We start from the raw sequence: 14365 nt of genomic DNA, 5'->3' as shown, positions 1-14365 counted from the left end.
TGGAATAAACTTCACAGCATTGCACCAATAGTCTAATAGAAAATATCAATTGTATGAGATTTATTCACACTTTTTAAAAAAATAGTTTTCTCTCATTTTATGTTCTCTAAAGTGGCTTCGCTTGCAAACATATTTGTTTATATTTTAATTTGCAAACTTATTGGATACATGGCTCTACATTCATAAATGTTCATGTTCTAGGGAGCGATCTATGGCATGGCCCAGTCCATCCCTGACAGATCCATGGTGACAGAGATCTCCTGCGGTTTCCTGGACTGCCTCTACAGCACAGAGGAGCCCAGGTCATCTCAGCCCCAGAAGACTCATATAAATGGCAACAGCAACGGCAAGGCCCACTGAGTAGGTTGGCTGTGGCTTGGACACACACCTGGGTCATGTTCATTAGGGCACGCAATGGAAAGCGTTGTAAAACGTTTTGCATCGGGAAAAGAAAATAAGTGTTTCTTGTTAGACAAGTTCAAGTAGTCCCTCCCTGTTTTAGTGTGTTTCTTTCCGTTTGGTGCCTAATGAACACAGCCCTGCTTACCAGCCTGCTTCACCTCTGGTCCACCCATTGCATTACTCAACAGTTGCCTTATCTTGCCCACCTTTTATCTATCTACACACCCTTTTTCAGATATCTTCAGAAGCACAAGCCATTGTTTTTAGCTACCGTGACATTTTTCAAATATGTGGAAAGTGAAAGCACATATGTAAAATATGTAGAATAGCAGCTCAAAACATTCAGATAAAGTTATGTATGGTTTTGTGATAACATTTTTTTTATGTAATATAATTTTGTTTTTTAAATTCTATAGAGCACTTGACGACGGTTTTATTCAAGTGGTAATTTCAATGTCTGTTCTGTCTCGAGATTTTCTGTTTCAGTTAGATGCTATGAACTCTTTAATTTACAATATTCTGATATCTCTCTCGCATAATTGTCTCGATCTGAAGTGGTGATTAACATTTTTTATCTAGAATATTTTCAATAGAAAAACATTTTAGCCTCCAAGTAATGTTTGGCGAGAGCAAGACCACAATCATAAGTCGGGGAGAACCCCTCTACTGCCCCCTACCAGAAAACACGATTTACTTCTCAGTACTCATGTTCCAGGTACTTATGTCTCTGTTCGATTAATCTACAACAAGTAACAGTTTTCACAGAAAATCATTCATTTCCTAGTGAAATAAATAATGACCCAATGAACAGTAATGAATGATAGAGGAGCAATCATATCTGCATGGATTTCTAAGGACAACAAACTTGAGTCATTTTTAAGACTTGAGCTCCTTTTGAATTGAACACATTACCTTCCTAGCCACTTATTGTACTATAGTGCGTATATACATGTATTCCTAATTGTGGTCCGTCTGTGGCTAATTGCAACTTTCAGTAATAATTCAGGCAGCAGGAAACCCTGGCTGCTGTAGTACACTACCTAGTATACTGTGCACCGCCAATATGTTAAGAATCTGAGACTTACAATCCTTTTGATTTGACAACATATTCATTACCCCTTTCTATTTGAGTCAATGGTTTAGCCTTGGATCGAATGGTTTAACCTAGAATTGATCTCAAGGAACAGAAAACAACTTATTTCGGCATCTTTATAGGCTGTTTTAAGTCTCCATGAACTCAGATTTAATCATTTTTGATGTGCTCTTGTAGTAAATTAATCAACTTATCTTCTAATTATATCTACCTCAGTTTCTGTTCAATGCAATTGTGTTGCTTGTTCACCCAGTAACATCGTTATAGGGCTAAAGAAGACAGGAAAAGCCTGTCAGTTTTTCATATGTAAGGTTTAAACATTTCAGACTAAACTGTTATGGCATTTGATAAACTGTTCTTAAAAGCAATGCTACTGGGATAAAACTGTTTGCAAAAAAAAACACCCCTACTGTACACTTGGTAGGCCACCCCCAAAAAAACTTTGATCTTTCCCCTCAATATTTCCCATGTGCTTTCACGTTAGTGTTTGTAGTCAAACTTAAGTACGTATCAGTTGTTTTCTTTCCATGTCTGTGTCGTAGATGTTTTCCCGTTCTGGAGTCATAAGAAGGGAAATAGTCTGACAAGGATGATGTGATGACTTTTAGCCTAGTCCTGGTGTATCATTCTTAAGCATTGACCATGTGACCACTGTTTTTTCTTTTTATTAATCACACATTGTCTCATGTCACTTTTTAAAATTTTTGTTTTCTTATCTTCAACCATTTGTGTTTTTATTTTCGACTGTAGGGCAAGCACAAGTTTGGGGGTCAATTCTGGTCTCCGAGGCCTGCAGTTTCTAGTTTGTTCTTTGATTGATTTTCTAGCACCAATGCTTGATTTATATAGCAAGAATGAAAACCAATAGACAGGGTGGCCCTCAAAAAGGCACACAGTTGTCAAAGACCTGACAATGGATTCATCCTGTGGTTTCTATTTTTCGGTGGAGCCGTCAATGGGGAAACATCCACTAATATTTTGTGACATTTTAATAGCCAGGAGATTATATTCAATTGCAATAGAAACATGTACATGTCCTTATGCAAATGATTGTGGTAGTATTAGTACATGAGAAATTGCTGCTTAGTGATTACCCCACCATATAATCTGTAAATTGTACAGTGAGAATCTGTAAACTTTACAAATGTGCAGTGAAAATCTGAACGAAGCACCTTGCCCTCTAGAAGGTATGGTAGATCATGCCTTCTGTTATTGTTGTATGAGCATAATTTTAACAGCAATAGGCATTTACCTGTATGCCTTTATAGGTTAGATTGACGAGTACTATTGGATAACGCCAATGAATAGATCCATAAAAAAAACTTTATGTATCTCTAAAGAATGTAGATTATATTTCTATGTATCGATCAGCCTCAGGGATTTGGCTTCATAACATCAAGTTCAGTAAGGTCCAGTTCTCTTTTATACTGTACATGTAATTGTTGTTCATTGAAATATCATTAAATGTTTTAAAAATATATATATAGTGGCATGAGTTTGTAGCTATCTCGTGAGCTGGGCATAATTAAAATAATACTAGTCATCTTTTTATATACTGTATAAAACCCATTTAAAAAAGTTGCATACCCCAGGCCTCTGCCTGGGGCTGCTAAATCACTACATCCACCCCTGACTATTGTGTAATTGTTTGCTATCCTTCATTATTCCAGAGGAAACACCTTTTGAAAGCATTTGTTGGCCTTGACTACACTCCTTTTAAGCATAACAATTGATTCAAAAATACTTTCAGCACACCGGAAGCTAAGCAACATTCAAATTTCAGTAATCCTACAACAGCTGTTCCATTTGTCGTTTTTTTAGATAAATATATTCAATCTGATGAAACCTTGTTTATAATCTTGTGATTTTCTAGGAGGGGTGAAATATTCGGAGGCTGACCCCATTTGTCTGTAGGCCACTCTTTTGACAAATGAATAAAGACACACTGGTTATTCAAACAACTTTATTTGCCACTTACAAAACATTTGACAGAGGGAAACAGTTTGAGACAAATGGTAGGCACAAGTAGACTAGACAGACTGACAACAAAACGCAGTGTTTATGTTGCCACTATAATTTTAGAAAATGACGAATGAACAAGTGAAGGAATTTTCCCCAGTTCGTAGTCAGAGCTAGAGTCATATTACGTACCTTTTTTAATGCTTTTTATTTTTATTTTAGAGCACTTGATACGCTCAGCTGGGGATAGAGGAATGTTTCATTTACGGTGGGGTCCCGAAATTGACACTTGATAAAGATGAGCAATAATGACTGAATAAAATAAATAATTGAAATACTGAGCATATTTTGTATGCTCAAACAAATGTGGGAAATTATATTCATTTATACTACTACAATTGCTCAGAGAGATTTTGTTTAACAAGTAATATTCTTTCTTCAAAAAGGTAAGGGTCAAAATGATTGACACCCCTACAGATTCTTATAAATTAAAGTAGTCAAGTTTAGTATTTGGTCTCATATTCCTAGCACACATGACTACATGAAGCTTGTGACTCTGCAAACTTGTTGGATGCATTTGCAGTTTGTTTTGGTTGTGTTTCAGATTATTTGAATGGTAAACAATGTATTGTGTCATTTGAGTTACATCGTAAGTAATAATAGAATGTTTCTAAACACTTCTGCATTAATGTGGATGCTACCATGGTTACAGGTAATGCTGAATGAATCTTGAATAATGATGAGTGAGAAAGTTAGAGGGTCAAAGATCATACCCTCCAAGACATGCTAACCTCTCACCTTTACCAATAACGGGAGGTTAGCATGTCTTGGGGATATGATCCCTCTGCAACTTTCTCACTCATTTACAATTCAGTCAGGATTATTGATAATCATGGTAGCATCCACATTAATGTAGAAGAGTCTTATTTCTTAAACAAAATCTATTTTTCTGAGCAATTGTATGAGTATACAATAATATAATTTCCCAATTTTTGGAGCATACAATATAGCTCAGTATTTGAATTATTTATTTTTTAGTCATTATTGCTCATCTCTATTAAGAGTGTCAATTTCAGACCCTACTGTATATAGTTGAATGGTCTTTTTACTGGCTTATGGTCTTGTGCTCCACTTCCCATATCAGTCTAGTAACAAACACCACACCTGCTAAATGTTACATTAGGAATTGAACGTGACCGTTTAAACAAACATTCATTGGGATTCTGAGATGTCATGTTCCTGTCCCAGGTTAGTCATCTGAATTAACGTATGGGGCGGGATGAATAGGTGTCCTCTGCTCTTGGTTCTGCCATTGAGATGATAGACTGAAATGGCTGCAGGCCATGAGTTGCAAATAGTCAATGCAATGCAAATAGTCCAGGTAGCCATTTGATTACCTGTTCAGGAATCTTATGGCTTGGGAGTAAAAACTGTTGAGATGCCTTTGTGTCCTAGACTTGGCACTCCGGTACCGCTTGGCATACGGTAGTAGAGAGAACAGTCTATGACTGGGGTGGCTGGGGTCTTTGACAATTTTTAGGGCCTTCCTCTGACACCGCCTGGTATAGAGGTCCTGGATGGCAGGCAGCTTAGCCCCAGTGATGTACTGGGCCGTACGCACTACCCTCTGTAGTGCCTTGCAGTCGGAGGCCGAGCAATTGCCGTACCAGGCAGTGATGCAACCTGTCAAGATGCTCTCGATGTTGCAGCTGTAGAACCTTTTGAGGATCTGAGGACCCATGCCAAATCTTTTTAGTTTCCTGAGGGGGAATAGGAACTTGAAGCTCTCAACCTGCTCCACTACAGCCCAGTCGATGAGAATGGGGGCATGCTCGGTCCTCCTTTTCCTGTAGTCCACAATCATCTCCTTAGTCTTGGTTACGTTGAGGGATAGGTTGTTATTCTGGCACCACCCGGCCAGGTCTCAGCCTATAGGGAGGAGGTCAATCTCGTCGGTGATCAGGCACACGGTTGTGTAGTCTGCAAACTTAATGATGGTGTTGGAGTCATGCCTGGCCATGCAGTTGTGGGTGAACAGGGAGTACAGGAGGGGACTGAGCTCGCCCCCCTGGGGGGCTCCAGTGTTGAGGATCAGAGTGGCAGATGTGTTGCTGCCTACCCTTACCACCTGGGAGCGGTCCGTCAGGAAGTCCAGGATCCAGTTACAGAGGGAGGTTTTCAGTCCCAGGATCCTTAGCTTAGTGATGAGCTTTGAGGGTACTATGGTGTTGAACGCTGAGCTGTAGTCAATGAATAGCATTCTCACATAGGTGTTCCTTTTGTCCAGGTGGGAAAGGCAGTGTGGAGTGCAATAGAGATGGCATCATCTGTGGATCTGTTTGGGCGGAATGCAAATTGAAGTGGGTCTAGGGTTTCTGGGATGATGGTGTTGATGTGAGCCATTACCAGCCTTTCAAAGCACTTCATGGCTACGGATGTGAGTGCACGGGTCTGTAGTCATTTAGGCAGGTTGCCTTCGTGTTCTTTGGCACAGGGACTATGGTGGTCTGCTTGGAACATGTTGGTATTACAGACTCAATCAGGAACATGTTAAAAATGTCAGTGAAGACACCTGCCAGTTGGTCAGCACATGCCCGGAGCACACGTCCTGGTAATCCGTCTGGCCCCGCAGCCTTGTGAATGTTGACCTGTTTAAAGGTCTTACTCACGTCGGCTACGGGGAGCGTGATAACACAGTCGTCCGGAACAGCTGATGCTCTCATGCATGCCTTCGAAGCGAGCATAGACGTGATTTAGCTCGTCTGGTAGGCTCGTGTCACTGGGCAACTCGCGGCTGTGTTTCCCTTTGTAGTCTGTAATAGTTTGCAAGCCCTGGCACATCCGACAAGTGTCGGAGCCGGTGTTTTGCGATTCAATCTTAGCCCTGTATTGACGCTTTGCCTGTTTAATGGTTCGTCGGAGGGCATAGCAGGATTTCTTATAAGCTTCCGGGTTAGAGTCCTGCACATTGAAAGCGGCAGCTCTACCCTTTGTCTCAGTGCGAATGTTGCCTGTAATCCATGGCTTCTGGTTGGGTTATGTACGTACAATCACTGTGGGGACGACATCCTCAATGCACTTATTGATAAAGCCAGTGACTGATGTGGTGTACTCCTCAATGCCATCGGAAGAATCACGGAACATGTTCCAGTCTGTGATAGCAAAACAGTCCTGTAGTTTAGCATCTGCTTCATCTGACCACTTTGTTATAGACCGAGTCACTGGTGCTTCCTGCTTTAATTTTTGCTTGTAAGCAGGAATCAGGAGGATATAATTGTGGTCGGATTTACCAAATGGAGGGTGAGAGAGAGCTTTGTATGCGTCTCTGTGTGTGGAGTACAGGTGATCTATAATTGTTTTCCCTCTGGTCGCACATTTAACATGTTGATAGAAATTAGGTAGAACTGATTTAAGTTTCCCTGCATTAAAGTCTCCGGCCACTAGAAGCGCCGCCACTGGGTGAGTGGTTTCCTGTTTGCTTATTTCCTTATACAGCTGACTGAGTGTGGTCTTAGTGCCAGCATCCATCTGTGGTGGTAAATAAACAGCCATGAAAAGTATAGCTGAAAACTCTCTAGGCAAGTAGTGTGGCCTGCAATTTATCACAAGATACTCTACTTCAGGCGAGCAAAATCTAGAGACTTCCTTAGATTTCGTGCACCAGCTGTTGTTTACAAATATGCACAGACTGCCCGCCTCGTCTTTACGGAGTGTGCTGTTCTATCTTGCCGGTGCAGCGTATATCCCGCTAGCTGAATATCCATGTCATCATTGAGCCACGATTCCGTGAAACATAAGATATTACAGTTCTTGATGTCACGTTGGTAGGATATTCGTGATCGTACCTCGTCTAATTTATTGTCCAATGATTGCACGTTGGCGAGTAATATTGACGGTAACGGCAGCTTTCCCACTCGCCTTCTGCGGATCCTTACGAGGCATACCGCTCTGTGTCCTCTGTACCTGCGTCTCTTCCTCTTGCAAATAACTGGGATGTTGGCCTTGTCGGGTGTTCGGAGAATGTCCTGTGCGTCCTGCTTGTTGAAGAAAAAATCTTTGTCTAATTCGAGGTGAGTGATCGCTGTCCTGATATCCAGAAGCTATTTTTTGCCGTAAGATACGGTTGCAGAAACATTATGTACAAAATAAGTTACAAATCATGCGAAAGAACACATAATAGCACAATTGGTTGGGCGCTCGTAAAACTGCTGCCATTTCTTCCGGCGCCATCTTACTGATAAATGGACATACGCCTGTTATTCAACTGGACATACACCTGTTAAAGCTATAGTGACATATGGAGAGACAGCATCACTAGTTGTGAAAGGGATAACCGGTTTGTCTATATCTCTTTTACCCCAGGCAATCCTAGTGGGCTTATTGAAAAACCTTGTTGTACACATTAAACCACTCAGGGTGATGGTCCATCTTCTCTGCTTGTAGAGCCACCCTGGACATGAAGCCAAAGGCCTGTGAGATAAAGTAGCACACTGTACGTGCAAGTCTTCATTGTCACAATCAAGTAATATGCGTTTTATACCCTACGGCCATTAAATTGATCCTAGATCAGCACTCTCAGACGCTTTATGAATATATTCAAGCTTTTCTGACCTGGATGAAGTCTTTGAAGATGAACCCTTTGTAGATGGCGTCCCTTCCCACCACCACCACCCACTGGGCGTTCCGGAGCAGGGGGAGTAGATGCTCCCTCTCCTCACTCAAACCCTGGATTTTACTGGCCTGGAAGAGCAAAGCAAATAGTCACTGGCTGCCTATGTGAAGGGGGCAGTTGCACAAATGCAAACTGTGATTGGTTGCGTAGAAGCCCGTCTGGAATTAGTGTTGCATTGCATTCCCGGGGCCTGTTCGTAACGTTCAGATAGAAATGTGTTGTGTAGAAGAGGTACAATTATCTGTTTATGTAGAGTTGGAGTTTTTTTTGTGTTTTTTTTATACAATTTGTTTCTGCAACATTCTGAACGTGTCACCCGAATTGAAAACATCCCTGGTTTTCAAAATGGTGGGAGGCCCCATTGCTTTCCCCTCATCACGTCAATGGAATTCCACAGCTCTTTTCACATGTGGTATCACATCAGCTTTAAACTCAGTTAATACTGAAAGGTACTTAAAAAAGGAGGGTATTTGTAGGAGGATTTGTCAATGCCTCCAAATGATCTGTCTTGGTGTTGAGCCAGCATGGAGACGAAGCAAAGAGATGTCACCATGAAGCAGCCGATTTAAAGGAGAATGCCATCAACCGGTATCTTAGCAATATGCTAATCTTCTTTATCACTATCGCTGACAGATTTGGGGAACAGCACATTGACCACAGGCAGACAATAACCTGAGGCTTCACCTCATTCAATGACTGGCTGTATAGACTCTGTTCCAGTCAGGACAATATGTTTTATTGCAAAACAACATATATACACTTTAGGTGCCATCTCATGTTGTAAGACTCACTCGGTATTCTGTTCTTCAAATACTCATATATGGCACAATCAATAACTCAAATTGCTTAATTATCTATTGAAAACAACACAGTACGCCAACAGGTGTGTCAGACAGAATGCATGTGACTCAAAGCAGCGCCCTCTGATATAGAGAAGCTACTTTACAAAGCAATTCACTCACCATGGTTTTTTGGCTGTTCTCAGAGAGACAGAGGGCTCTGCTTCACTTGCACTGAGGCAATCTGCTATCCACAGTAAAAGCAGCTGGAATGCAAGCAGGGGTCCTGTTCTAGCTGTCCATGCAGAAGCCTGAACAGAAATGCACACTGCTGGTCTTCGGCATGACCATAATCTTAAATCCTCTCCACTGTTGCCCATAACAACACCATTTCACTAGCCAGTCATTATGTGATAAATGTGAAAAGGGCATCCATGTTATCTTTGTGAAAGGATATTGACAGATTATGGTCTCAAACAGCACCTTTCACTCTGAACAAAAAAATGACTGATTGATGTAATTCACGAGTGTAGGTCAGTATGAAACATTCAATGTTTTAGTCTACGCTAAGCTTATGAAGACCCATATGTCAGAGAGATTCCATGGTTCTCTGTCCCTGTGTCAGGGTACGATGAAGGTCAAAGGTTAATGAGTTGCCCTACTGTGAGATGACCCTGTGAACTCGGCTGTAATGGGGCGCTCAGGGAAATTAACTAGTTAAGGAAATGAACAGAGGGAGATGACAAATGATCAAGATTAAAGGCCTGAATGAGTGTAGGAAATGAATATGGTGCTTCAGTGGTTTGCTATGGTTTGCACTGCAAAGGGTTTGTTGATGTGCATACATTGAGTGGCTAGACGTTGAGGTAGATGGGTTTGGGCTGGGGGTGGTAGGGTCAAATCAAATTTTATTCGTCACATGCGCTGAAAACAACCTTACAGTTTTAAGAAACCCCCCCCCCCCCCAAAAAAGTAAGAGATAAGAAAAACAAATAATTAAAGAGCAGCAGTAAATAACAATAGCGGGGCTTTATACAGGGGGTACCGGTGTCAAGGTAATTGAGGTAATGATGTACATGCAGGTAGGGTTATTAAAGTGGCTATGCATAGATAATAACAAAGAGTAGCAGCAGCGTAGGGGGGTGCAAATAGTCTGGGTAGCCATTTGATTACCTGTTCAGGAGTTGTATGACTTGTTGGTAGAAGCTGTTTATAAGCCTCTTGGACCTAGACTTGGCGCTCCGGGACCGCTTGCCATGCGGTAGCAGAGAGAACAGTCTATGACTATGGTGGCTGGAGTCTTTGACAATTTTTAGGGCCTTCCTCTGACACCGCCTGGTATAGAGGTCCTGAATGGCAGGAAGCTTGACCCCGGTGAGGTACTGAGCCATACGCACTACCCTCTGTAGTGCCTTACAGTCGGAGGCCGAGCAATTGCCATACCAGGCAGTGATGCAACCTGTCAGGATGCTCTCGATGGTGCAGCTGTAAAACCTTTTGAAGATCTGAGGACCCATTTTTTTCAGTCTCCTGAGGGGGAAAAGGTTTTATCGTGCCCTCTTCACGACTGTCTCGGTGTGCTTGGTCCATGTTAGTTTGTTGGTGATGTGGACGCCAAGGACCTTGAAGCTCTCAACCTGCTCCACTACAGCCCAGTCGATGAGAATGGGGACGTGCTCAGTCCTCCTTTTCCTGTAGTCCACAATCATCTCCTTTGTCTTGATCACGTTGCACTACACGGTCAGGTCTCTGACCTCCTCCCTATAGGCTGTCTCATCGTTGTCAGTGACGACTGTTGTGTCATCAGCAAACTTAATGATGGTGTTGGAGTTGTGCCTGGCCATGCAGTCATGAGTGAACAGGGAGTACATGAGTGGACTGAGCACGCACCCCTGAGGGGCCCCTGTGGCAGATGTGTTGTTACCTACCCTTACCACCTGGGAGCGGAAGCAGGAAGCCTAGGATCCAGTTGCAGAGGGAGGTGTTTACTTCCAGGATCCTTACCTTAGTGATTAGCTGTGAGGGCACTATGGTGTTGAACGCTGAGCTGTAGTCAATGAACAGCATTCTCACACAGGTGTTCCTTTTTTCCAGGTGGGAAAGGGCTGTGTGGAGTGCAATAGAGATTATATCATCTGTGGATCTGTTGTTGTGGTTTGCAAATTGGAGTGGGTCTAGGGTTTCTGGGATAATGGTGTTGATGTGAGCCATGACTAGCCTTTCAAAGCATTTCATGGCTACATATGTGAGTGCTATGGGTCGGGAGTCATTTAGACAGGTTACCTTAGTGTTCTTGGGCACAGGGACTATGGTGGTCTGCTTGAAACATGTTGGTATTACAAACTCAGACAGGGAGAGGGTGAAACTGTCAGTGAAGACACTTGCCAGTTGGTCAGCGCATGCTCGGAGTACACGTCCTGGTATTCCGTCTGGCCCAGCGGCCTTGTGAATGTTGACCTGTTTAAAGGTCTTACTCGCGTCGACTGTGGAAAGCGTGATCACACAGTCATCCAGAACAGCTGATGCTCTCACGCATGTTTCAGTGTTACTTGCCTCGAAGCGAGCATAGAAGGTATTTAGCTCGTCTGCTAGGCTCGTTTCACCGGGCAGCTCTCGGTTGTGCTTCCCTTTGCAGTCTGTAATAGTTTGCACGCCCTGCCACATCCGACAAGCGTCGGAGCCGGTGTAGTACGATTCGATCTTTGTCCTGTATTGACTACAGTTGCAGTACTGAGGGCTGTTTGAGCTCTTCTTTCCCCCCCCCCCCCAAAATAAAATGAGTCTTAGAATGTGGCTCCCTCTCATCAGTGTATCTTTGGGTGTAAGATTGTACAGCAATGGAATCTCAATTTAAAAAAAAAAAAGGAACTGACTCAGTATGGAGGTGGTGTCAATATTGACTGGCTACCATACTAACAGCGCACACATTCATGTTCATATTGCATGAGTTTCAAATGTGTGGGTAAAACCTTTGGGTAACATGTCCTATGAGTGCCCTCTTCATAATGCATTATAAGCATAACTTTGTATGTGACTGTTTATGCCGTCTTATCCTCTCAATCGGATCCCAAAGAGACTCCAAACGAAATGAGACAACTCTACACGCATAGTGCCCTTTGAACCCTGTTTATGTCTGTAGCTGTCATAAAGATGAGTTGCAGTGGAATTGTTTTTGTCGTAGGAAATGGAGCCTAGAAGAATCCTCACACAGGTCCTGTGTGTGTTCTTTCTTACAACTGGACGAAATGAAGGAAAGCTTGATGCAAAGTCGTGTTCAGGTGAGTGTTTTTAATTCAGGAGTATGGGTGTTAAAGGTGCTCTTATTTTGCTGTCCAACAGAGAATGTATAGGACTGCATATGTTATGCATTTATAGAAGTACTGCAAACTCAATCCATGTCACTGAATCACAGTCATAAACAATTCCTATACGAACCGCTGTACATACAGTTGAAGTTGGAAGTTTACATACACCTCAGCCAAATACATTTAAAGTCAGTTTTTTCACAATTCCTGACATTTAATCCTAGTAAATATTCCCTGTCTTAGGTTAGTGAGGATCACCACTTTATTTTAAGAATGTGAAATGTCAGAATAATAGTAGAGAATTATTTATTTCAGCTTTCATTTCTTCCATCACATTCCCAGTGGGTCAGAAGTTTACTTACACTCAATTAGTATTTGGTAGCATTGCCTTTAAATAGTTTAACTTGGGTCAAACGTTTCGGGTAGCCTTCCACAAGCTTCACACAATAAGTTGGGTGAATTTTGGCCCATTCCTCCTGACAGAGCTGGTGTAACGGAGGCAGGTTTGTAGGCCTCCTTGCTCGCACACGCTTTTTCAGTTCTGCCCACACATTTTCTATAGGATTGAGGTCAGGGCTTTGTGATGGCCACTCCAATACCTTGACTTTGTTGTCCTTAAGCCATTTTGCCACATCTTTGGAAGTATGCTTGGGGTCATTGTCCATTTGGAAGACCCATTTGCGACCAAGCTTGAACTTCCTGACTGATGTCTTGAGATGTTGCTTCAATATATCCACATAATTTTCCCTCCTCATGATGCCATCTACTTTGTGAAGTGCACCAGTCCCTCCTCCTGCAGCAAGCACCCCCACAACATGATGCTGCCACCCCTGTGCTTCACGGTTGGGATGGTGTTCTTCGGCTTGCAAGCATCCCCCTTTTTCCTCCAAACAAAACGATGGTCATTATGGCCAAACAGTTCTATTTTTGTTTCATCAGACCAGTGGACATTTCTTCAAAAAGTACGATCTTTGTCCCCATGTGCAGTTGCAAACTGTAGTCTGGCTTTTTTATGGCGGTTTTGGAGCAGTGGCTTCTTCCTTGCTGAGCGGCCTTTCAGGTTATGTCGATATAGGACTCGTTTTACTGTGGATATAGATAATTTATACCTGTTTCCTCCAGCATCTTCACAAGGTCCTTTGCTGTTGTTCTGGGATTGATTTGCACTTTTCGCACCAAAGTACGTTCATCTCTAGGAGACAGAACGCGTCTCCTTCCTGAGGGGTATGATGGCTGCATGGTCCCATGGTGTTTATACTTGCATACTATTGTTTGTACAGATGAATGTGGTACCTTCAGGCATTTGGAAATTGCTCCCAATGATGAACCAGACTTGTGGAGGTCTACAATTCTTTCCTGAGGTCACGGCTGATTTCTTTTGATTTTCCCATGATGTCAAGCAAAGAGGCACCGAGTATGAAGGCATGCTTTGAAATACATTCACAGGTACACATCCAATTAATTCAAATGATGTCAATTAGCCTATCAGAAGCTTCTACAGCCATGACATAATATTCTGGAATTTTCCAAGCTGTTTAAAGGCACAGTCAACTTAGCGTATGTAAACCTTTGACCCACTGGAATTGTCATACAGTGAATTTTAAGTGAAATCTGTCTGGTAACAATTGTTGGAAGAATTACTTGTCATGCACAAAGTAGATGTCCTAACATACTTGCCAAAACTATAATTTGTTAATAAGACATTTGTGGAGTGGTTGAAAATTAGTTTTGACTGCAACCTAAGTGTATGCAAACTTCCGACTTCAACTGTACTGTGGCTTCACTTTGCCAACTGTAAACAAAATGAGTTTCTACGTTTTTACATATTAGATCATTTTTTTCAACGCAGCATCAAATTATCTCAGTTAACTTTTCTATATTTACTGTACCACCCTATCCATGTTTTAAGCAACTTTTTGCCATATCCAAAGTACAATGAAATGTATAGATTTTACAATAAATATAATTTGAAAGAGGATTTGCAAAATGTATTTTGTTATCAGTTATGACTCATGTCATTTAATTTACTGCATGGTCATCTTTGTGATAGGCATGTTATTTACAGTTAGTCTTCCTAACACCAGTCTCTACAATGCCTTCGGAAAGAATTCAGACCCCTTGACTTTTTCCACATTTTGTTACGTTACAACCTTCT

The 14365-nt window shown here is 42.0% G+C and overlaps 1 protein-coding gene across 2 annotated transcripts in view; it reads left to right on the top strand.

The window, feature by feature from the left end:
- sgpl1 (sphingosine-1-phosphate lyase 1) overlaps positions 1 to 2973 on the top strand; it is a 39495-nt gene extending 36522 nt beyond the window's left edge. For both annotated transcript variants that reach the window (XM_038960334.1, XM_038960335.1), the window contains one exon: positions 202 to 2973. In XM_038960334.1, coding sequence (XP_038816262.1) covers positions 202 to 360 — 159 coding nt within the window. In that variant the 3' untranslated portion in view covers positions 361 to 2973. The remainder of the gene's footprint in view (positions 1 to 201) is intronic.
- Positions 2974 to 14365: the final 11392 nt, after the last annotated feature.

This window comes from Salvelinus namaycush, chromosome 22, assembly GCF_016432855.1.
Source record: "Salvelinus namaycush isolate Seneca chromosome 22, SaNama_1.0, whole genome shotgun sequence".
In the NCBI taxonomy this organism is placed as follows: domain Eukaryota; kingdom Metazoa; phylum Chordata; class Actinopteri; order Salmoniformes; family Salmonidae; genus Salvelinus; species Salvelinus namaycush.
The sequence above is the reverse complement of the archived record's forward strand: the minus strand, read 5'-3'. Positions and strand labels throughout refer to the sequence as shown.